Here is a 23513-nt window from a genome sequence, read left to right on the forward strand (position 1 = left end):
AATAGCAATATGCTTTTCATGATGGCAACATTCAGATTAGCTCTTACATGTATTCTTCATGCTTTTTTTTTTGCAATGCACATTTAATTGTTGTTGAGGGTGTTAAAGTGGCTTTGAGCAAGCTGAGTCCTGGCAAGTGTAACTATATTTGTATGATGTGTATCCGTCTGATAGTTACCGTCATTCCACATATATAATGTCTTAGTTTCATGTTGGTTACTAATTACAAAATCTTGAACACTTCTGGAAGTGGACAACAAAGCGTAGAGCATTGTCCTTCATTAAGTGTTTTATCAGACTTGTTAATGTTAGTTTCAGTTTTAGCCACACATGGTAATGCAACTGTGGAGTGGATTAAAAATGAAAAAAATCATCATATTGACAGGTATTTTGATAATGGAGAATTGATTCATTCTTATGTACATAAGTACCTTTCTTAAATATTAATCTAGAAAATCTTAACATCAAAGATCCTTTCAAAGGTTGCCTATATTCCTTGGAAAACTATTTTTCAATTAAAATTTCAATGTTTATCAAATATCATTCAAACTGTCTGCAAATTCAATCATTTGTTAGATTTGTAAGCATGTCCTTTAAAAGCTCCAGCTTCAAAGAGTTTCAAGTAGTTTCTAAATACTAGAAAATTGAGAAAACTGACAATTTCTATACTGCCTGTGTCTGCTTTTCAGCCTATAATTGTACCTGTCCTCTTGCTAGATCTTTACCAAAATGATTCTGCCAGGAGAGTTCAAACTATTATTGATGTGAACTTAGTTCATCTTTTTGTGAAGGCCTGGCAGCCAGTCTATTGAAGAACTTGGCTACAGACTCCACCATTCACAGCTAGACAATTGTCAAGTATAATTTTGCCCTTGATAAACAATTTCTGTGTCGCCTTTCCAAAAGGGATGTGGCCTTCCTCGCACATAAATCCCTCAGTGTGAACAAAAATGACAATGACCTAGGCCAACTTAGAGTAATTGGATTTACTTGATATGATAACGTAAGTTGAGAAAAGAATTTCCTGTGTAGTGTCTGAATATGTAATAGAAGATTGTCAGTCTTGGGGCCAGGTATTCAGATAGTGTTTTACTTGAGAGGCGCACACAGTTCAACTGTTGAGGGTTATGTTTCTTTCAGTCAACATCACGTAAAATATTCCACTGTCAAAACAGACATTAAATACAGACATTATGTTGGAAGATTCAACATTCTCCAACAGCAGTATTCCTGATGGTGATTGAATACGCAGGACTTTATTAAATTGAGAAGATGTATTATGGAATCAAAACAGGTGCAGTTATTGTTGATTTGTGATAGTCATGTATTTATTTAAGCTAAGGGGCAAAAGAAACTATAGCCATCAGTAGGTTTGATTTTCGAATGAAGTCATGTTTGATTTTCAATTGAAAATATCTAAAAAAGTTATTAATATTATGTCCAAAACATTAAATGAACTTGCGCTTAGTCAGCATTCAAAGAATACTTCTACGGGTTTTATTCTTAAAAATATAATTGGGATTAAAACTCATGGTGTCATGGTATTAAGTACTGAAGAATATAGCTTTTATGGACCGTGATCCAGTATATACATCAACATGATTACATTGACCAACCAAATGTTTATAGTATGATAGTGTTGCCCATGTGTTTCTTTGAATGAGTGAGTGAGCATGATTTTACGCTGCTTTTAGCAATATTCCAGCAATATCATGGTGGGGGACACCGGAAAATGGGCTTCACACATTCTACCCATATGGGGAATTGAACCTGGGTCTTCAGCGTGACGAGCGAACGCTGTAACCACTAGGCTACCCCACCACATCTGTGTTTGTTTGATAGGTTCATATTGTTTTATACTGTACATGAAGATATCAATTAGATTGATAGAAAATTAGAAATTTGACTCATTTATTTTGATTATTGTACAATCAAAATGCATATAATTGATATATACATAAGTGTTTAGATACATGTTTGGCCTCTCAAATGCATGTTGCAGACTTTCCTTCCAAGTTGAAGTTAGAAGTATTGGATTATCCCATTACTCAATAAACGTCCTGAATCCTGACACAATGACTTCGTTTCCCCTCAGACTCAGTCCGTGGTGTTTATTTGTCACCATGCTGAATTTCAACACGTCAGAAAAATACACAGTTGTTTCCACCTTTCGAACTTTGTCAGAAAACATAGAAAAACATTTTTCCATAAACCTCTGAAAATGAATCCCCTTCACCTGTACCCATCCATGTGGAACCTCTGACTCATGGATTTCTCTGCCACACTCGAGTGATCAGGCAGTGTGCAGCCTTAGGGAGAGAGAGACAAGAGAGGGGAGGGGATGAAAGCAAGGGGGATGCCCCTGTGTAATTTGGCGGGGATGTATTTGGACCCAGCTTTACAGCTATGCTTTGTCAACCTCCATGAATGGGGTATAGGAAGAAGAGGTTTGACTGCCATGGTCTCCTCATGCTCAATGGCTTGTAGTACAGATTCATGGGGGTGCGAGATGGAGGGATGCACGACCAACGTACATCCTCAGTAAATTTGAATTTCAACTTCCAATTGCCTATGGCATTGTCATGTCTTTCCTTATTATATGGCATGACTGTGGCTTTAAGTTATCAAATAAAGTTATTAGGTGTCGAGTGGATGCAAGGCTAGTGTGTTCTTGCTATATATGGCATACATATGTGAACAATATTAACTAAATGGATCATGGGTTTTCTGAAAGTATGTAACGTTAGGTGACACGTATATGTGCTGATGCTGAATAGGATTTGTGCTAATGTAATGTTGAAATCTAATGGATCGTCAGGATATATAACAGCATGAGGGGTATAGATATTGGTGAAGATTCAGAAGTCTTCAGTATTATGTTGGAAGGAAGTAGAGCATTAAAGACATTAGGATATAAAGGGAGCAAATTGACCAATCATAAGAAGTTATTTCTTAGAATATTACCCATTATAGTTTAAGTGAATTGGGTCAGTCATGTAAAGTAGTTTCGGACGTCATATGGATTTAACAACCAATATTCATTGGTTTGTGAAAACGAAAAAAAGTATTGACAAAGCAATTTATTTTACTCTTTTTTGGCAAGGGGAGAAAATAAAGACAGGATTATGTGTTAAACAGTGTTATTTCTGATTATATATTTTTTAATATCACGCAGTAGGGAAAAGATTGTGACATCTATTATTGCTCTAAACTTCAATGGAAGTTGAATACAAGTGGTAAAGTAAGTATACCCTTTCGTGACTTTTGGACACAGAGGGAGGAATAACTTAGGTGTCAACAGGCGAGTGGGCATCCATGTATGAAAATCCCGTTTGACAATGCTGCCTGTCCATATCGTGGCCCAGCAGTTCAGAGCCTCAGATTGAAAGGCGTGTAGGGAGTGTGTTCAGTCTATAGTTAGAGCATCCATGTGCGACACGGTCCACTGTGGTCCCGCGGAAATACTTCTGTAAGCCACCATTGACCCTGTGAATGAAAACACAGATTCAGGGGCTCCCATTTGGATTACTGGGGCACACGGAAGATGGACAGTCGCTGACGCACAAAGTTTTCACACCAGTTGACTAAACCATGCTCCTGCTCCACCAGGACATTACAAGCAGCAAGAAACAGCAGTGTGGAAATTAGGTGTTGCTCCTGCTGGTGGTGTTGTCTGATGCTGGACATCTGACACCCATGTGACAAAGTCTATACTGTTATCATACTGGCAGTATTACGAGTGCCAAGTACAGGTGATCTGGTCGTTTGGAGAGACTGACAGATTATGGTGTGAGAAGTCCGATTCATATCGGTCGGCGCTGCATTGAGGGGAAACTAAATATGGATAACTCATGGGAGAATTCATTAGGAATAATGTGTGAATTCTCATGGATATATTGCTTGTGCTAGGTAAGTTGAATGTTCAAACCGAGTGTATCTCAGTTGTCAAGTCAGATTTCATACAACACACATGTACTCCTCTATTTATGTGATACAAGTTAAGCTCAAGGAATAACGGAATCGGTTAACAGAAGTTGTTTTAAAGCTCCTGAATGATTATTCAAAGATTTTGTATGGAACATGTCATGGATAAATTTCATTAAGACTATGAGACAACGATATGGTTGTATCTTGCATACTGTATCAGTGTGAAACTAGGCAATGACTGCAAAAAGGCTTAATCAATCAAAAAGGGAGAAAAATACCTAAAACCATTTATTTCTTATTAAGAATGAAGCATGCAGTTAAGCTTATGAAAAATGATACAAATAACTGGAGAACATTTGTGTTTTTTACAATACCTTTGAATAAGACATTATTGCAATTTAAGAGCTGTGAATGGATATTTATATGTTCTTTAAATACCTGTGAAGGAGAACTAGTATATTTTGATATATTCCTACAAATGAGAACAGGTATATTTGATATATTCTCATTATACTTGCACATAAAACCCAGTATATGTTAACTAGTCTATGAACAGAAGGTGCATACCCTTTATTATAATGCCTTTGATTAAGAAATGGCATATTGATGTTACCCCTGAACTACCTGTCAAAGCTTATATACTTTTCTACACAGAAGAGTAGGAACTTGAATATTTATTTGTAATATCGGGTGATATGAGACTGGAATAATGCATATATTCTTTCAGAGTGGTATGAGAAAGGTTTCAACTGAATAAGATTTAGTGGTATTTACATGTATTTTCTGAGATGTCCATGGATAATGTAACAAATATGTTCTTGTGATGGTGAGAGTATTGCTTCAAAAATGGCATACCGAATACAGCATGGTCTTTATGGAGGAAGTACTGTGAAAAATGTATTGAATAGTTGATACATACTGCATTGCCATCATTTGTTATTCAGCACATAAGGCAACTGTCACATTATGTACTTTCAGGAGTATTAGAAATATAAGTACATAAGCTATGACGTTATTAAAAGATTGACACACACACATGATTATTCTAAAACATGATTGGAGCATGTGACATTACAAAACTAGACAAGTGTTGATATGTCTGAATTGAGTTGGTGTCAAGACCTTGATCAATTGTACTGATTTTCTTATAAATATATATATACTTGTAAATGTTTGATATTGGTCATCAATGGAGGGTGTTTCTTCACAGCTAGGTCCATAACATTGTCCAGTAAGATATTCTTGGATATGTATGGGATGTTAGCTGTTTGTTCTCAACAACCTGCATTTTGAGATGAGTCAAGTGTTGTGCTTCAAAACAGTAACTGTACTAAAATATGTCTCTTTTGTAGAATTTTCTTTTTTACTGACATTTCAAGGATGATCATAAGCAAAGTTATGCCACAATGTCTTAATGAAATCCAAACAGTATTGCTGTCATATTCTAGAAGAATAGATGCCACAAAACTAGAGCAACATGAAGGAGAAATACCTTACTTCATGTCTGTCCATATGAAGATGCAACTACCAAACAGTTGCTATGGTATGCACAAGAGCACTTTGAAACATTGCCAATTTAATATTCATGATATTAGTTTTTCTATTGAATATAGTGGTTTCTATTTCTAAAGCTGTTTCATCACCTTTAAAGATTCTTTTGGTTTGTATCAAAAGATGATAACCTTACAAGTCAAGAGACTGCGTTTATATAGATAGGCAATGTTTCTTCGGCCTGGAGGCTTTGTTCCAAACATAAGCACGTCATACAAGATAGCCAGCTCTTCTAACCCCTTCTCTCTGTCCTCCAACCATTCACCCAAGAAGTGCCATCCAGAGGTGAGGTTTGTCCATAAATCTCATTTCACTTTTGTAGGCAGGGTAGTTTGAATGATTTGTGTTGTCACATTATTCAGACATCCACTTTGCATAGGGGTTGATGGGTGAAGAACTTTTAACCAGTGTCTGCCACAGTCAAACAGTATTGTAGGTGGTACCAGGGAATCAGAATATCAGATCTTTGAAAGAAGTTCGTAGACATCAACAGGTTAAACAAAACCACATATAAAGCACTTTCACATTCAATGAACACATGTACAAAGTTTAACAAGTCTTACATAAAAAAGGTTTCTCTGGATATAATAGAGCTTACATTAAAGAGAACTAAAGAATAGGTTCAATACTAATGTGTTTATTAGTTAGTAAGTTGTATGTTCAGCATGTAACAAATTTAATAAAGAAAATAAGGTGCAGTGATTTGTATAGATGTACAGAATTTAATATTAACATGAATGCACTTCTATATGGAATGAAAGATACTATGATATACATAGAATTTAATGTTATCATGACTACACTTCTACATATGATGAAAGGTACAATATGTTTAGATATACAGAATTTGATATTGTCATGAATACGCTTCTATATAGAATGAAATTTCTATGATATGTAAAGATATACAGAATTTGATATTATCATGCATATGCTTTCAATTAGAATGAAAGTTACTATGATATGTATATATATACAGAATTTGATATTGTCATGAATACGCTTCTATATAGAATGAAAGTTACTATGATATGTTTAGATATATAGAATTTAAAATTATCACAAATTCACTTCTATATAGTATGAAAGATACTATGATATGTTTAAATATATAGAATTTATTATTATCATGATTACATTTCTATAGAGAATAAACGAAACAATGATATGTTTATAGAATGAAATATATACATGAATGCACTGCTGTGTGGATAAATCACTTAGGAGTGATGAGCAGTCATCATTTTACCAGAAGAAGTATGCCATCTTTAAAATGTTTGACTTCCTGAGCCAGGCTGACAGATGACGCATGTTGCCACTGTCAGGAACACGTGTATGTCTCTGTCTTCTCCTCTAGTGACAACATTATTGTCTTCTTAACAGGTGCCCCTTGTGTGTGTTTACAGGTAGGTCCATCACTTGTCAACTGCAGCAGAATTGTCATGTTCACCGTGGTAAAGAAAACTCATGTAGAATATGTACTTGATAAGTTCAACCAACCTTTGTTCAGTGTTTGTTGAGGTTACCTTTATTGCATTGAGACTAGATTTCAAGTAGGATTATATATATGTAAAGATAGGATAATTTACCAAAATTTGATGTGACCTCTGAAATCTTATTTGTTGTACTGTGCCTGGAATTCTTATAATGCTCATTGTTAAGAAAGATATCTTGTTTGTATTATGACATAATGATTCTACGTAGGTTTATGTGTATATGAGGGAATGGTTTTACAAAAAGTATATGACCTGTGAAAATATATTTGATAAACTGTCCCTGAAGTTTTTTCAGTTGCTAAGAAACATACATGCCATGAATGTATATGGTATACATGCCATGAATGTATATGGTATACATGCAACACTATTGTTGTAAGCTGACAGTTTTGGAAAACTTGTAATGCATGACAGAATGTAATAAGTTTGATCAATGGAATGTAGAAATATTTCAAATGTTCATTGTGAATAGCGCCATGTGACGCAATGTACAGGACAATTTGAGTCACGGAAGTATATTGTGAGGCATAGTAATTAAGCTAGATACCATCTATTCAAGATAGACCGGGATTCGAACCCACAATCATAGGTTTCTGGCGTGCCCAAGAGTATCTGTAATGATGAAAACATGCTCAAGTTTATATATTCAATGATAAATTAATCCATTATCTCTATTTTCCAGTATGTTTTAAGTCAATGAAGGAAGTATTTTTATGAAAACAAGCTCAATTTAATATATTATACGATAAACTGAAATGGTTTAGAAAGTAAAACATCTACATCGTTCACATAACATCACAGTAGGAGTAATAGAAGAGCTTGATGACACCGTTGTTGCATTCAAATCTATCGCAACAAGAGCAGACTTTAGTCATACTTATTTGCTTGCAGATTTACTTTAATTACTTTGAACAAATCCGTTAAGTGCAGACAGTCATTGTGTAAACCAGAAGTTTCAGTGAAGTTTCTCTTCATTGTATGCTTCTCACTGATGTCATTTAGAAGGAGGCACTGGTTGCCCTGATGTGCTTGTTTAATGCCGCAATATCCCAGCTATATGACAGCAGTCTGTAAATAATTGAGTTTGGACCAGACAATCCAGTGATTGGCATCATGAGCATTGATCGATCTACTTGATTAGGATATGATGACATGCATGAACCAAGTCAGTGAGCCTGACCAACCGATCCTTTTAGTTGGGTCTTGACAAGCATGGGTTGCTGAAGACAATTTCTAACCCAGATCTTCGAGGGGGTCTGCTGCCATTATAAAGGAATGACAAACTATAATAATATAAACCACCATACAGAAGAGTGAGTGAGTGTGGATGGTTTTACGCCGCTTTCAGCAATATTCCAGCAATATCACGACGGGGGAGACTAGAAAAAGGGCATTACACATTGTACCCATGTTGGGAATCAAACCCGTGTCTTCTGCTACCGGGCTACCCCTACGCCCCCCATACAGAAGAAGCTAATTGACATATTCATCTGATGCATACAATTTGAATAGATTGAAACATGAAGTTATTTCATTTGTCTTGCTAATGTATAACTTTAATTAAGAAAGAATGCATACATTTGGTTTTCTTGCTTGTGGTTTAGTCGTGCAGTCGACTTTGTTTATGGCAGAGGTTTCTTGGGAGTATGAAAAGGGTTTGTCGTTTTTCTTATAACATGTAACTTTGTATGTGTGATTCAAAAAGACGCTTGTTTACTTCCCGTCAAACATGCCACTGTTACTAACTCTTAATTTATAAAGCAACTTAATCTATTTATCAAACTCAAAATCTTGTAAACTTATATAGTCACAAATGCAAATTTCAGCCAAGTGAATTTTGTTCTTTATTCATTTAAAAAAAACATCTGCCATATTGTTGACTGGCGCAGTAAACAGTTTGTAAAGGTAAACTGTATTTAAGCATATCTGAAGAAATCATCACCGCTTATCCATTACATTCATGTAACACAATAATGTCAACACACTTCACAAGTTGGATATGTTTTGTCAAGCACTAGATAGACTTTACCTTGCGGTAGAATGAAAAATTCCACAAGCACACCTGAAAGAGAAAAGTCTGTAACTAGCTAACATTTACATATCACTCCATCAGATGAAATTGAAACATTGTCAGTTTTACACACCTCTACAAGATTCCTACATCACCACTCTGACCTTTTACAGGAGTTGTCATACACATGTTCATGTTAAAATTATTTTTTCACTTTTATAAAGAATGATGTTTTTAAAGATATTTGATGAGAATCTGTCCTGTTGAAACGGATGGCCATGTTTTGTGATAAATGTGTTTGAAGGTATTAATGTTGTGTAAAATACACACCTGTGTGAGGAGATAACCCACCTGACTAGGAAGACTAATTTGATGTTGATATGTCTTATTTGGTAGAATGGGTCTTTCCCATCTCTTTCCGTATGTACTGTGGACAATCTTTTATTATTTTGCAATTGATAAATTGTTAGTGTAAAGACAGTGATGTTTATTTGTTGTGAAAGAGGTTTGTCCCATGTTCATTTCTATGATGATATGAAGGGTAATTAATTATCAAGGGCAGGGACAAGCACAGTGCATTTTTCCCTATTTCTGTTTTGAATGTATATAAAATAAAATATCTTTTACAAGACATTTTGAAAAAATGACAGGTACCCGCATACCTTTGAATGCAGTTGGTGTGAAATATTTTTTCAGAAAATCATGACTTTTTACTGTTGTCTGACATGGAATCATTAATTAATTTATAGGTGACAAATAAAATAAGTGTCTCTCGGACAATCATTTCAAGCAGGAGATAATGTTGAAAATGTTTTTGGGTCTCACAAAGTATTTTTTCTGATACAAAATTCTGTCTTATTGTGATGGGTTCACCTTCTCGCGAACACCTGGTATCATCACTATTTGATAGTGATTCATAAACATATGTTTATGAAATGGTCGGAGTCATACAATGGACCCTACAATGGTTTTAGTAGAGATTTCTTACAAATATGGAAGTGGCTTTTGTCATTTTTTATTTATACACTTGAATGCTAATATTTACAGTGTAGGGAAACCAGCAATTTTCATTTCTTTAGCCAGATAATGAACATGTGTCCAAAGCAGAAGACAGAGAAACCTTTAAGCAAACTATCAGTCCCCTTAGAAAGGAAACTGTCAGCTTTATGTACTTAATGTCATGTACCCAGATCAGAAGTTGAGCATCCAGTTATAACAAATACAAAATTTTAGCATATGTTTATGCTTCATAGAAGACATATTGAGAAGGATATTTAGAGTTCATGAGGCCACGGTCAGCACCCAGTAGTAAGCTAACAGTGCCTTCTTCATCCCTTGTCCTACACTAAATCCCCAATTATTTCCTTCAAACTTGAAGAGAGACACAGCTACCTGTAACGAGCCAACATTGACATGCTCTGCAGGTGTAAAAAGCTGTCAACAAGCTGCCGTTTATTCAGCCTAAGTGTTAAGTTTCCCTGAACAAACTTCCACTGATTCTAGACTCTGAACTTGACATACCACCACTGTCTGTCTAAGCTTGGAGGCTGTGTGCTTGAAAAAATAGTGACTTCTGATAACTTGTATTTTAATCCGTTTTAGTGTCTTTGGTCAATATATTTGTGGCTTTTCTTTTTATGGGGTGAGAGGAAACAGTTATATCTGTTTATAAGAGAGTTATTTTGCCGTAAATGAGAAACATTTATGTCCATCTTAGTAGTGAAGCATTGATTTGGTAGTTTTACGCTGGAGGCTGTAGGCCCCAGTTGGATTTCCAATGCAGCTTAGATCCTGAATACCTAACGACTGTCATTACCAGCCACTGAAATGGATATGGCTACAGGGTATTTATTGAGCTTAGACTCCCAATAAAGTCACCAAAATAAAGTTATACATAATTGTTTTAGTTTATAAAAATGTAGAAAGGAACCCTTGGTTATTAAGGAACCCTAACATCTCTTAATTGTTAAAGGTGGAGTGAATGAGTGAGTTTGGTTCAACGCCGCTTTCAACATTATCCAGTTATATCGTGGCGTGTCAGCTTAATGTTGGAGGAAAGCCCGATGTGATGCAGGTCTCAGAGGTTTACCACTTCGGTGAAACCCACGAACACGGGTATGGTGCTGACAAACCTAGAAACATAATCGGGGCGAACCGGGATTCGAACCCACAATCATAGGTTTCTGGTGTGCCCAAGGGACGCAACTCTGCACAGCGAATCGCGGGGCCTTAGACGACTGGGACACCCGTGCCCCCTGTTAGAGGTGGAGGAGATGAGATGAGATGAAGATGGGGTAATTGCTCTGTGGTCTGTTAGAGACACTACTCCCAGGTATGTCCAGGCCACCCTCGTGAGTCAGCATACCCTAACACTATTTATGAATATTCACATTTTATCCATTTGTCCATTCATAGATAGTAATTATCATACTTACTTTCCCCAGAAGTGTTATCCGGAGTATATAATGACAGATATTTCAAAAGAGTTTGGACCTGGTTTTGGGGGGGATATGAGCATTGAGCCGCATATCATGATTCCTAATTTGTATAATTTTCCATTCAACAGACCATGGTGGCAGTGTCTCCTAAATTCTTTCAAAGCACTTTTTATAAGCCGGCAGTTGGTTTTCTTCCAATTGTTTTCTTACTGCGCCAGTTTATTTATAGAATGTATGTCCTAGGTCAGTGGTTATATCAAGTGCACAGGATTCTGGGGTTATGCATGCCTCCCTCTTATCGTCAGTCTTTACAAAACAATGACTCGTAACATATAAACCCATCACCTTAGACACTAGGGGCGTGACTCAGCAAGGCAGCCCCGATGGTACATTATCACCAGGGCATGGCAAGGAAGAAGTCCATGGCGCTCATAGTGTCTGTGACTTCGAGACATCACTTGAAAAAGCAGACAAAGTGAATCAGATCTTATTTAGGGATTGATATTCAGTGTTCAGAGGTCTCTTTACAATCTTTTGTCACTGATATTTGGTTGAATGTAGACATGATGACATTTTGAGATGTGGTGATGTTATTAATGGTGATCGGTGCAACTGATATTGACTTGCTACACTATGAACTTGATGTCAGGACATTGTGGGTGAGAAGTTGCCTCAATGGGTGTGAGTGAGACTGATATGGTCTTGCTTCACTCTGGACTTGATGTCAGGACATTGTGGGTGAGAAGTTGCCTCAATAGGAGTGAGTGTGTACGCCGCTTTTAACAATATTCAAGCAATATCAGAAATAGGCTTCACACATTGTACCCATGTCGGGAATCGAACCCGGGTCTTTGGCGTGACGAGCAAACGCTTTAACCACAAGGCTACCTGACCGCCCCTGTGCCTCAATAGGAGTTGGTGAGACTGATGTTGACTTCCTTTACTCTGGACTTGATATCAGGACATTGTGGGTGAGAAGATTTGGACATTTCCAAATTTGGTGCATCAGTGCCAAAAATGATGTCTGATGCAATTTCCTGTTTTGACATTTGATATATGTTGTTTTTTCTGGTGAACAATTGACTGGCCTTTGCATGTGTGTGTTGGATTCCACTGGGTGGTGGGGCATCATCTGCTCTCCTTTTTGCAAACACTTGGTCTCATCGGTATTTGATAGTGATTCATAAACACATGTTTTATATGATATTGTCATAATTGTTCAATCATCCCTGCTTTTGGAAGAGAATTCTTAGGATTATGGAAAGGGTTTGGTCACTTTTTATAGGAGAATGATGTAAACATGCTTTAATGTTGACTTCATGTCATGCATTTGTGGGATGAGATGATGTTATCAGACAGTGTAGACTTAGTGTTAAATGTGATGTCCAACTATGGCCAGTGTAATATGAAAATGTAAGGGTGAAATTTATGCTTGCTTAACCATACCTGGCCTTTGTGAAATAGAATATGTCTTTTGATAAATGTACAATTTCCATAGAATGAGCACTGATGTAGCTGTCACAGTTGTGAGCACATAATCTATGATCACACAAACAGAACAGCCATTTTGTCTTTGGCAGACATTGTGTATGCTTGGAACAAACATATAATTGAATTAAATATGGCAGAAAGAAGCATGTGCCAGCAGATCAAGGAATTAGGGTGTAACAACAGCAAGATAACTTAATATCAAAACAATATTGCTGATTTTCTTTGATGAGTATGAATCATGAACATTTGTAAGAGGACGATAAATTTTCCGGACAGAAGGAATGAGATCTGCTTCCTTACATGTTGAGTCTGCAGACTGAGATACCATTGGAACAACGGAGCTATCTGGAACCAGGCAAATTAGGTGGGATAAACTTGGAACAGAAAAAGTAAACGATGCAAGTGGATAGTTAAATTCCTCCAACCTTGTGTGGTAACAAGGTTAGAGATGTTCTCTAAAGTTCTGTCAGGCTTTCATTCCCTCAAACACATGTGCATGCAGGCAAAATTTCATTTCGCATTAAAGTCATCAAGGTGAATTCCTGATCAATGATTTATGACCGAGCAGGGATATATCACTTCACTGAATCATCGTGATGGCAATTTTATGCATATTTTATGCTCTTTTTGCTTGGAACAAGCATACTGTTATTACCAATTCATACTCGTGCTATTGTATCTCAGTTTGTTTTGGCAACCCTTCTCCGGGTGTGCAACTGTTTGTGAAGTTTATGAAAGACCCATTAACACTCATGATGGCACTTGCTACCTGTGTTGAAAGAGCTTGGAGGTGTTCTAGAGGGTCGTTACCTGGTTGTAAGTGGTGGACTTGTGATTTCACTGTACGCACAGGCACCATTAGAAAACTCATTTCTTACATTCCTTGGAAGCATTAGATGATGAGGTTATAGATAAAGAAAACTTTATGGAAAGTGCTGACGTTTGTTTTTACCATCTGATTGTTATTATCAGTTGAGGTTTTATTGATGATAGGAGGGAAAATGATAATACTCTCACCCGTCTTGGCTGATTCGTGGAGGAAATGCTATGTATATATAAAAAGCAATTTGTCTGCAAAATCTGGATAAATAGAGGATGAACTAATGAGTCAAATTCCTTTGCTTGTCCCACAAAGTATACAATTTTGCTTATTTTCAGATGGTAAGAGCGTAAAATGTATTTGTAGTTCCAAACCAACAAAGATACAAATAATCAGATACTCTTTTATGAAATAAAAAACAGTATGTCTTCTAATTTCCAGATGAGAATATTCCCATCAATATTAAGTGTAGGTCTCCTTGTCTCAAGGCCAAACTTGATGCATCAGTGACAATAATGATGTCCAATGCAATTTTCTATTTTCACTTTTCAGGTGAACAATTAGCTTGCCTTTGCACGTGTTTGTGATGGGTGCCACCAGAAGAAAGAAAATAAAAGCCATTTGTACACCTTAATTGTTTCAACCGTTTACAGTTTGTAACAGTAGCACATAAACTTACCCTTAAGAAGAAATTTTTTTTTTTGTTAAAGGTGTTGAATTAATAAAAATCTAAATTATAAGACATTTTCACACAAAATCTGAGCTAACCTTCAAACAAAGACAAAAACATGAGCCTTATCCTTGAAAACATTTCTGTTCCACATGCAGGTTTGATGGATCTGTGAGCCATTAGTCAGTTCACTGAGGCATGTGCACTACATGCTGGATTGCCTGGTCAGTGTGCCACACCGGTCATAGTCAGGATTACCGCCAGTCTGTGAAGTACAGCTATTATCTCCCTGTGATATAATGGTACTTATCCCACACCATTACATCACTGCTGGGCAGTATTACACCAGTGATGGTAGCTGACTGGCCACTTGAGCCATCTGATTGTCTTTGGAATAAGAGGGGTTATTCTTCCCAAATTACTGTCATTAAGCACACCACAGCAGGAAGTGCACCAGTGACCATGACCATATAAAATGGTTGTCTGTGATTTATGGTTCAATTCTGTGAGCATTGTGGATGGGCATTAGGACACCTGTATGGCACATTTAAGTGTTTTAGGGGAGTTGCAGTCTGAGGAAGCATGTATGGGATGGTTTTAGAGGATGTACAGATGTACAAAATGGTACAATGGAACCTTGAGATTTGTTTGGGGATAAGATAGGTTACTTAAGCAACTTATGTTCAATGGAATCAAGTTCATTATTGTGTCTCAAGATGACTAACTATCCTGGTCAACCTGTTTTTGTTTATGGTAAGACCTAAATGTGGGTTAATTACTTTAATTACTTTATTGGATCAAGAAACTAATGTCATCTTTCTGGCATGAGAAGCCAAACTGTGTTTCTGTGTAGTATGATGTCACACAACCAGCAAGGCCATTTGGGTATGAAGACACAATGAATTAGGTCTTTGTTTTATGTAGCCAATGCAAACCCTGTGAAGTTCCAGGTTAGAATTTGTCTTCACCAACCCATTCTTGTTGTCAGGCTCGCTGACTTGGTTGATACATGTCATCATATCCCAATTGCATAGATCGGTGCTCATGGTGTCAATCAGTTACAGACCACCATCATAAAGCTGTAATATTGCTGAGTGAGATGTTGAACAATAAACTAAGTGTATGTCCTTCGCAGCCATTGTGCCCAACCAGCTCCCAAGTCAATGCATGGATGGGGTAATATGAACATACTCTGCCTGGAATCTCACCGGCATATAGTAATTACTTTTTTAACATAAATTAATGAGCGCAATTTAAAATACTTCTTTTTAAACACAGAGGAGCCTATTACCCTTACACTGTTGTGGTGGTGACTTCTTTACATATAAACTTGATTCAGAATCATTTGTTTATCTCTTAGACAAGATGCAGGCGCTCTGCAAAAATTCCTTCTTAATGTTATATTTGGCATCTTAATGGCCCCATTTTGTCATGTTTTTGGCGTAGAAAATGGATAATGTTACAGTGATAGACAGTTACATGTTTGTCAGTTAAGGAATGATTGTTGTTGGATTAGTTGCTTGTTAAAAGTGTTGGATACCTCTGAAATGAAACACATATGAGAAATAACAAATTCCATGATTCAACTCATTTGGTTTTAATGATATTTTGGTGTTTTATGATATTACCTTCTTGGAAGTATTAAATTTAATGTAGAGGATTTTATTATCTGCATTAAAATACACAGAAACCAATAATACTGTTCCTATTAGGCAAAACCTGTAACCACTATTTGGTGCACAATTTGGTGCATGAAAACATAATACTTTTACAATATATAGATGCAATACATGGCGTCCATTTTTAGTATTAATGTCTATCGGATCATTTGCTTTAAATAAAATGCACGTCTTTATAAAAATGAAGAGGCACGAAAAGGATACAATAGAAGGGTTTCAGATCAGTTTATTTTCAAGGAAATTGTTGTTGTTTTTGTCATCCAAAATGCCTTAAAGGTAATATCCAAGTTTGGTAGTGATACAGAATGTCCTAACAGGATTTGCAGAGTTCAGAAAAATGTCCCAATGGCATTATTCTCTTGCAAAATCACTGCAGTAGCATAAATTAGTAATATGAAGTATTTATTGCATTTACTTCAGTAAAAACATATCCTATCACTATGTAATAATACTGATCAAACACTTTCTTTGAATGCAGAAACATCTCTTTCATGGTCCTGTCATAATGTTTCCAGTATCTATCTCAGGTGTAGAACTAAACTCAAAAGCTATACAAGTAAAGTTTCCATTCCTCCCACACTATAAAAGTATACTTGCCTCGGTAAAGATAAAATGCCCCTTGTAATGTAAATACAATGGGGAAATTTGTACAAGCCTGCAAGAATCTAAACTAGCCCCTGGCTAGTGGGCTAATGTTAATTTCTAACCCTGTTTACAACAATAGACACTGTATTGCAGTATACACTCTAATACTTTTTTCCCCGACATTACATTGGTTTGATATGTTAATGTCATCAAATAATGGATACAAAATGTAGCTATTCAAACTTACAAAGCAATGGGCGTGGTCTGCACAAATAAATGAATAAAGATTGATTGAATACTTTTAAAAGCATTAACTAAACAAAGTCTTTTCAGAAATACCTTTGGTAAGATTTAAGGAAATGCCTCTTTTCCAAGATTCTTATATCACATAAAGAGCCATGAAACTGATGTACATCATCACTCATTTATTCCACACAAAGAACGAGCTGTGCATATTCAAATGGTTCTCAACGAAGTGAGTGAAAACTAATAATTACGTTATGACATCTCTCATTCCTCATAATGGCTTTGTTTGATCACTTTCCTAATTTGGTTATAAGGTACATATGCTATTCCTGTCACGAACACCTGGTGTCATCACTATTTGAGAGTGATTCATAAACCTATGCACATGATATAATCAGAATCTAACAATCGACTGCTATTAACAGAGACTTCTTAGAATATCAAAGTTTTCCTTTTTTATTTTATTTAAGTTGAAGATATGGCAAGTCTGAAAACATGAATACTTGTGTTTGGTTCTATACATTCAGGGAAACCATATGTTATGCCATGTTAAAAGTGATGAATTTGAAAAAAATATAACAAAGTATCTTATGCCCATTATTGACTACGATTCATTAAATGTAAGTGGCTCTCTAATGAAAGGCTTAAGAGATTGTCTATTCAAACAGCATCTAAGGATTTGTGTCCATTCTGTTCCTCATGGGTGGTCGTTTGGAATTCCTTTATATTTCAATGCAGATTTAATTTTTAAACTTTTAATGGTATTTCTCGCACTGTGTTTTCTGTAGTGCTGAAGAAGGTTTTTTTGTAGCGTTGGTGTACAATCTACTTGGCTCGCTTTAAAGGTAGAGGTTTGGTAGGTTATTGGTGATTTAGCCACAGGGGTAATTGTGGGTACGGTCACCGAGTACGCAACCCTTTGTGAAGGACAGCACAAGACAGGAACATTAAACGTGAATTTAACAAAACGAAGTATACAGCTGTAAATTTAAGCGACAGTCTCAGATCCATTTTGCACACTTAATTTAATCTGAATAATCGAGTCGTGGTTTAACCTTTTGCTTACTAACAATATCTTGTTTGTAAGTTTTAAATAGTTTGCATTTTTTGGTCCCACTTTCCAATGGTTGATCTCAGAAACTGACTGCAGTGTGTACAGACGTCGGTGTTGTTGACACTGTGTACTGTACACCAGCGCCTTATCGTTTCACTCATTTGGCGTCAAATAAATCTGCATTTAATCCTGTATAAACATTTCTTTGTAGATTTTAATGTAATCTCCATAAATTTTACTCCCCAATGATTTGGTGAAAGGATATTATTTTTTCTATAAAATAGCTAAGAGAGGAGCTTAGAAAGGTTAAGCCACAATATTGAGCTCTTAGACAACAGAAAGGTTGTCAATGGATACATTGTGATATTTTTCCTTTCATTCATAAACAATCATTTCACAGGTGCATCCGCAATTACCAAAAAAATATTTGAGAAGTTGTGAAGATCACAGTTGGACAATATTTTGAGAATGTGTAAAAGGACAGATATTGAGGTGTTTAGCTCACCAGACTGGAAGCCTTGTCATGAATAGCCTGTTTGGTGTCGGACAACGATGTCCCCTTTATCATTTGTAAACATCTTCTTCTCAGAAACATGTCTCAGAAGTTCTCCTCCTAGTTGAAACATGGCTGCCAATTGGATATAACAGGGCTGATGGTTTGGCTTTCCTTTAGAAAATATATACCATAGCCAAGAGAGTTGAAGTTTTGTGTGAATGCTGTTGACAATGATGCAAAAGTGATATTTTGAAGCTGGAACCCAAAATTTGATAATGCTTTATAGGGATGTTTTTGACCATTATGAGATATAATTTTGTGAATGGCATCAAAATTAAAGTTTCAACTAGGACAGGACATACCTACCCTTTTTGTGAACACTTGCTGTCATCAGTGATTTTCAGTGATCAATTCATATATTGTTAACCTCTATTTTGCCTTTTACGCCTAGTGGAATTTGTTTTGGCCTATTACTGAGGCTAGTTATTCTCTGACCATGCTGTTTCATATGTTATGTAAGGCTCAGCCATAAACAATTTAAGTGGTGTAGATGTCATACGGTAGTGATGCAGATTAAAAAACACTGTTGTAACATAGTGATGTGTTTCATACATAACCATTAGGCCCAAGACTATGCAGAATGACATTTCTTGACTAACGTTCACTAAAGAGACAGGAGAGCGACAGTCACTACCAGTGTCATTGGTATATTTTTACAACCAGTGTCCATGATTTTATATGCTAAAAGAAAATATAAAATTCCTTTAATTACAGTGTAAAAGGAAGCTGAGAAGAGTTATCATCCAAGGGCAGTATATCACTACTTCTGGTTTACTTGCACCAGACGCGTTCATTCATTCATTGGCCATACCCTCCACTTATCAGACCATACAATTTTTCTAGTTATATATATACTGGTGCTTCAGATCCCAGGGGCCTGGGTTTCTGACCCATGAAAAAAAAGATTGATCCACCATTTCTCATAAATATGGCTCCCTAGTGTTAATTGACCCATAAGTTTGTGAATCATTTCTGGCTCTGACAGATTAAGGTAAAGCAAAACATCAACTCAGATCATTTGTTTGGTCATTCACTGCACTTCCTGACATGAAACATTATCTTACAATGAAGGTCAAAGGATATGAGTCTCCACAGTTTTTTATGAAAGAGGCCTGTCAGTTTCCATTGTATTGTAGGCCTTCCTGTATTCCTGATTATGTAGCTGTTGACAACACATGACTAGTCCTGCCACCTCAATAGGCGTACAAGATTAGATGGTCAGTGATCCCCCAAACACTATTGTATTTGTGCAATGAGAGGGCAATGCTACAGTGGCCAGTGTGGGGAGGTGCAGCCCTGACCTCCAGCCAAGGGCAGATAATCCTGTTGTACCCTCTCACCCTGCCCATCCCACCCTTCACCTGTTGTTGATGCTGCCATCAGGCACAGGAAATCTGGCCTGACTCAAACATGTAACTGTAGACACGACAGCAGGGTACCACCTGGGACTGTCCCTTAATCTCTGACATCCAAATAACAATGGCTGAAAATATACTGTAGCTCACCCTGTAAGCTTGTGACAATCTGTGTTTTAAGAAATGTTTGGCTTATGGCCTGTTTTCCATTTTGCAATCCTTATTAGCTCTTCTGAAACAACAAGGCCTAGGAGAGCTAAACCTTTGCAAGAATGATCCCAGATTGTTGTCTATGAAACATACCTGGCCACCATAACCAGTCTGCCAATTGAGCCACTAGTTCAAAGCCTGAATCTGTAAAAATTCTGTTTGGTCCAGTATGCTCAGCTACTGACAAAATATGTATGGTGACATTAAAATCCACAGAAAATGATGTTAACAGCCATGTTCAGGCTAACAGACTCAATAGCTTTTGGCACAGACTGCATAACAGCCACATTGATAATGGAGTGTTCCCGTTTACCAGTAATTACCAGTATTTTTCCGGTAAAATTAGGCTTGGACCAGTAATTCATCTGACTGCCACTCCATTTGAGACCGGCAAATAAAGTACCTTATATATCTTTGTTATTGAACAGAACATCGAGGATATTCATATACGTATAATTTTTGAGAGAAGTAATCCTGTCTGTTGCAATCCGGGTTTCCCCTTGTCTATTTTCTGTGCAAGGAAATAACATTTCGCATTGCTTCAAGGTTAAATATATATTTGTAGCGATTTAGTTTTGAAATATTTAAAAAAAAGGGATAACATTTGTGACTGAACTTTGTGTGAATGATCTAACTAAATTACTTCAGAGATGACATCGTTTATTTGTTCAAAGTTGGGACTGATAAAAATTAAAGGGGACTGGTAATTTTTAGAGTAGCCAGTCCACAAGGACCGTCAGTTTCAAAAGCCAGCGGGAACACTGTAATTTCATGTTTTCCCATTACTCCCACACTTGTATCATTTATGAAATATTCATGCTCTTCTGTTAATTACTTTTGCATGTTCTTGTTACCCTTTCATTTTGACCTAATGTTACCAATATTCAAAAAAGAAATCAGGTGAGCTACAGAGCCTGTTTGCTCTTCATTTAATGTAGCTTGCCTGTCATTGTACAATGGGCATGATATATTTGCAAATGTTTATGATTGCAATATTAATGTCAGAATAAACTTTTAATTCAGATTGACTGCCGTTGTAATAATATTGCTTGTAGATATATATTTACTGTGCGTTTGAGTGAAGCTCACCTATGTTTACAGTAATAAGGTAGAGACACATGTTCTGTAGCTCACCTTGCCGTAGCGGGCGGTGGGGTAGCCTTATGGTTAAAGTGTTTGCTCGACAAGCCAAAAACCCGGGTTCTATTCCCCACATGGGACAAATGTGTTAAGCCCATTTCTGGTGATCCCAAACGTGATATTGCTGGAATATTGCTAAAAGTGGTGTAAAACTATGCTCATTCAGTCATTAACCAACCTTGCCATTGTTGCAATGTGTGTAAGTAAAGTTTTCTTTCCTCCCATTAGTTGTTATAATGTTGTTACCCCATGAAGATCTGGGTAGAATAGGTCTTCAGCAACCTGGCTTATCATAAGAGGCGGCTAATGGGATCGGTGGTCAGACTCGCTGACTTAGTTGATGCATGTCATTGCTCAGATCAATAATCATGATGTCAATCACTGGTTTGTCTGGTGTAGACTTCATTAGGATGTTAGATAAATAGATAAATAAATAAATAAATAAAGTCAATCACTGGATTGTCTGGTGTAGACTTCATTAGGATGTTTAGATAAATAGAAAGATAGATAAATAAATAGATAAATAAATAAATAAATAAATAAATAAATACTGCTGGAATGTTGTAGAGTAGGATGTTAAACAATAAATAACTAAATAAATGATTTATACTGCTGTAATATTGCTGAGTAGGATGTTTAAATAAATAAATAAATTCAGTGTTGGTATGAACGTGATTGCATGTGTAACAGCGCGTACTTTGTGTTGTAGATAGGATGACATAGCCTCCCGATGACAGTATGTCTGATGAGGGACACAACACCAACATCAAGTCGGAGGCGGAGAGCTCCGAGTCCGGGGATGCCCTCAAAGATGGTGGTAAGTAGCAACATGGCTCCACGAATGAGTGAATTAAAGTTATCATTGCTTTGAAGCGTGTTCCGTTTTAGTATGATGTTTCACTTCAATGTGGGAAGAGAGACTGAAGTGGCACGGGTGGTTTATATCTGTGATGAAACCCACAGGCATGGATGCGGTTCTCACAGAACACAAGGATCACAATCAGGGCAAATCAGGGTTGTCACGCCAATAAACAGCAGATCCTGATACAGTTTATGAATGCAACGCAACTTTGGTAATGTCCATATTTTAATGATTTTGGTGTTTATGTTCTATTGATATCGACTAGTGATATATATATGTGATAAATGTTATTAGGTCAGAAGATGTAACTGTCATTGATTGTAACGGAACAAGAAGCTGTTAAAGTTGCCTTATCAAGTGTTCCTGTGATCTTTACCTTACTGAGGCCTAACGTGCTGCAAGTAACACCAAGGCCAACATTAAGTAATGGTATTGTTCAGGTGTAACATCCCCCATGATCTGAATGTACGGAGCTTAGAGTTCAGAGAGAAACCTGAATTGACACTGGGAGATTTAGATCATATGGATGTCGAATAGTTTCAAAACAAGAATTCTCAAAAGGCCCCATTAGAGGGAGCACCTGACGTTGTCTCCAACTCCAACCATCAGTGATCATCTTGGTTCAGAGGAAATAAAAGACGGAATTAAATCCTAATCCCACCAATCAGAAATTGGTGTGTAAAGAGCGTCAGAGCATGACCACCCATGCACACCCATCACAAGTTCTTTGGGATGATAAAATTCCAATCAGGTGTATTTGTATTGTTGTTTGACAAGGTCAGCGCATAGCTCACTTGTCAATGGGAGGATGGTCAGTGAGAGGTCATCAACTCAGGTGAATTGCTTGACACAGGTAATTTAATTACTCGGACATTGAAAGCATTAAAGCAGACCAGCATGAGAAACAAGTGGACTCGCAGCCATGGGAGTTTATCTAAATATGCGTGCAAATCGGTGCGTCCCATCCAAGGGCATTTGCACGGTTTAGTGAAATGGATACGAGAGAAGTGTCCTAGCTACCTGCCACCATGACCTATAACCTCTGGGGAGCTGTTGACGGGAGCAGGCCCTTACAACATGCGATAGTTTCCCCTGATTGTTCAGTATGAGGCTTCAACATGACGTATTCCTGCTGGCTGTTTTCAGAACAGACGCGCAAACAAGATCACTTGTTCGCGAGCATGGCCCGTGAACACAATCGCAATTCGTGCCCTATTGAATGGGGTGGTTGGGAAGGGGGATTTTGTAACAGTTTGTTCAAGCGAGTTTGCCAGTGGCTTGTATTCAGTGGGTTCGGGGGAATGTATGCATTTTCAATTCAATTGAAGGCAATATACGCGGATTTTAGGGAGTCGAGACTTATTGGAAGCTCTGTATCTGTTCCTTGTCAAACAAGCGTGGGGTATATATAGTGAGTGCTCA

At 37.0% G+C, this 23513-nt stretch overlaps 1 protein-coding gene across 3 annotated transcripts in view; it reads left to right on the plus strand.

The window, feature by feature from the left end:
• The window catches only part of LOC139463997 (zinc finger protein GLI4-like), a 142911-nt gene that overhangs the window by 46776 nt on the left and 72622 nt on the right, over nt 1-23513 (plus strand). For 2 of the 3 annotated variants that reach the window (XM_071245484.1, XM_071245488.1), the window contains exon 3: nt 21939-22046. In XM_071245484.1, coding sequence (XP_071101585.1) covers nt 21968-22046 — 79 coding nt within the window. In that variant the 5' untranslated portion in view covers nt 21939-21967. Of the gene's footprint in view, nt 1-3442; nt 3910-21938; nt 22047-23513 lie in introns of those variants that run through there. The other variant, XM_071245486.1, reaches the window with a different exon arrangement.

Source organism: Haliotis cracherodii, unplaced genomic scaffold (genome assembly GCF_022045235.1).
Source record: "Haliotis cracherodii isolate W230 unplaced genomic scaffold, xgHalCrac1.p SCAF_16, whole genome shotgun sequence".
Taxonomy (NCBI): Eukaryota; Metazoa; Mollusca; class Gastropoda; order Lepetellida; family Haliotidae; genus Haliotis; species Haliotis cracherodii.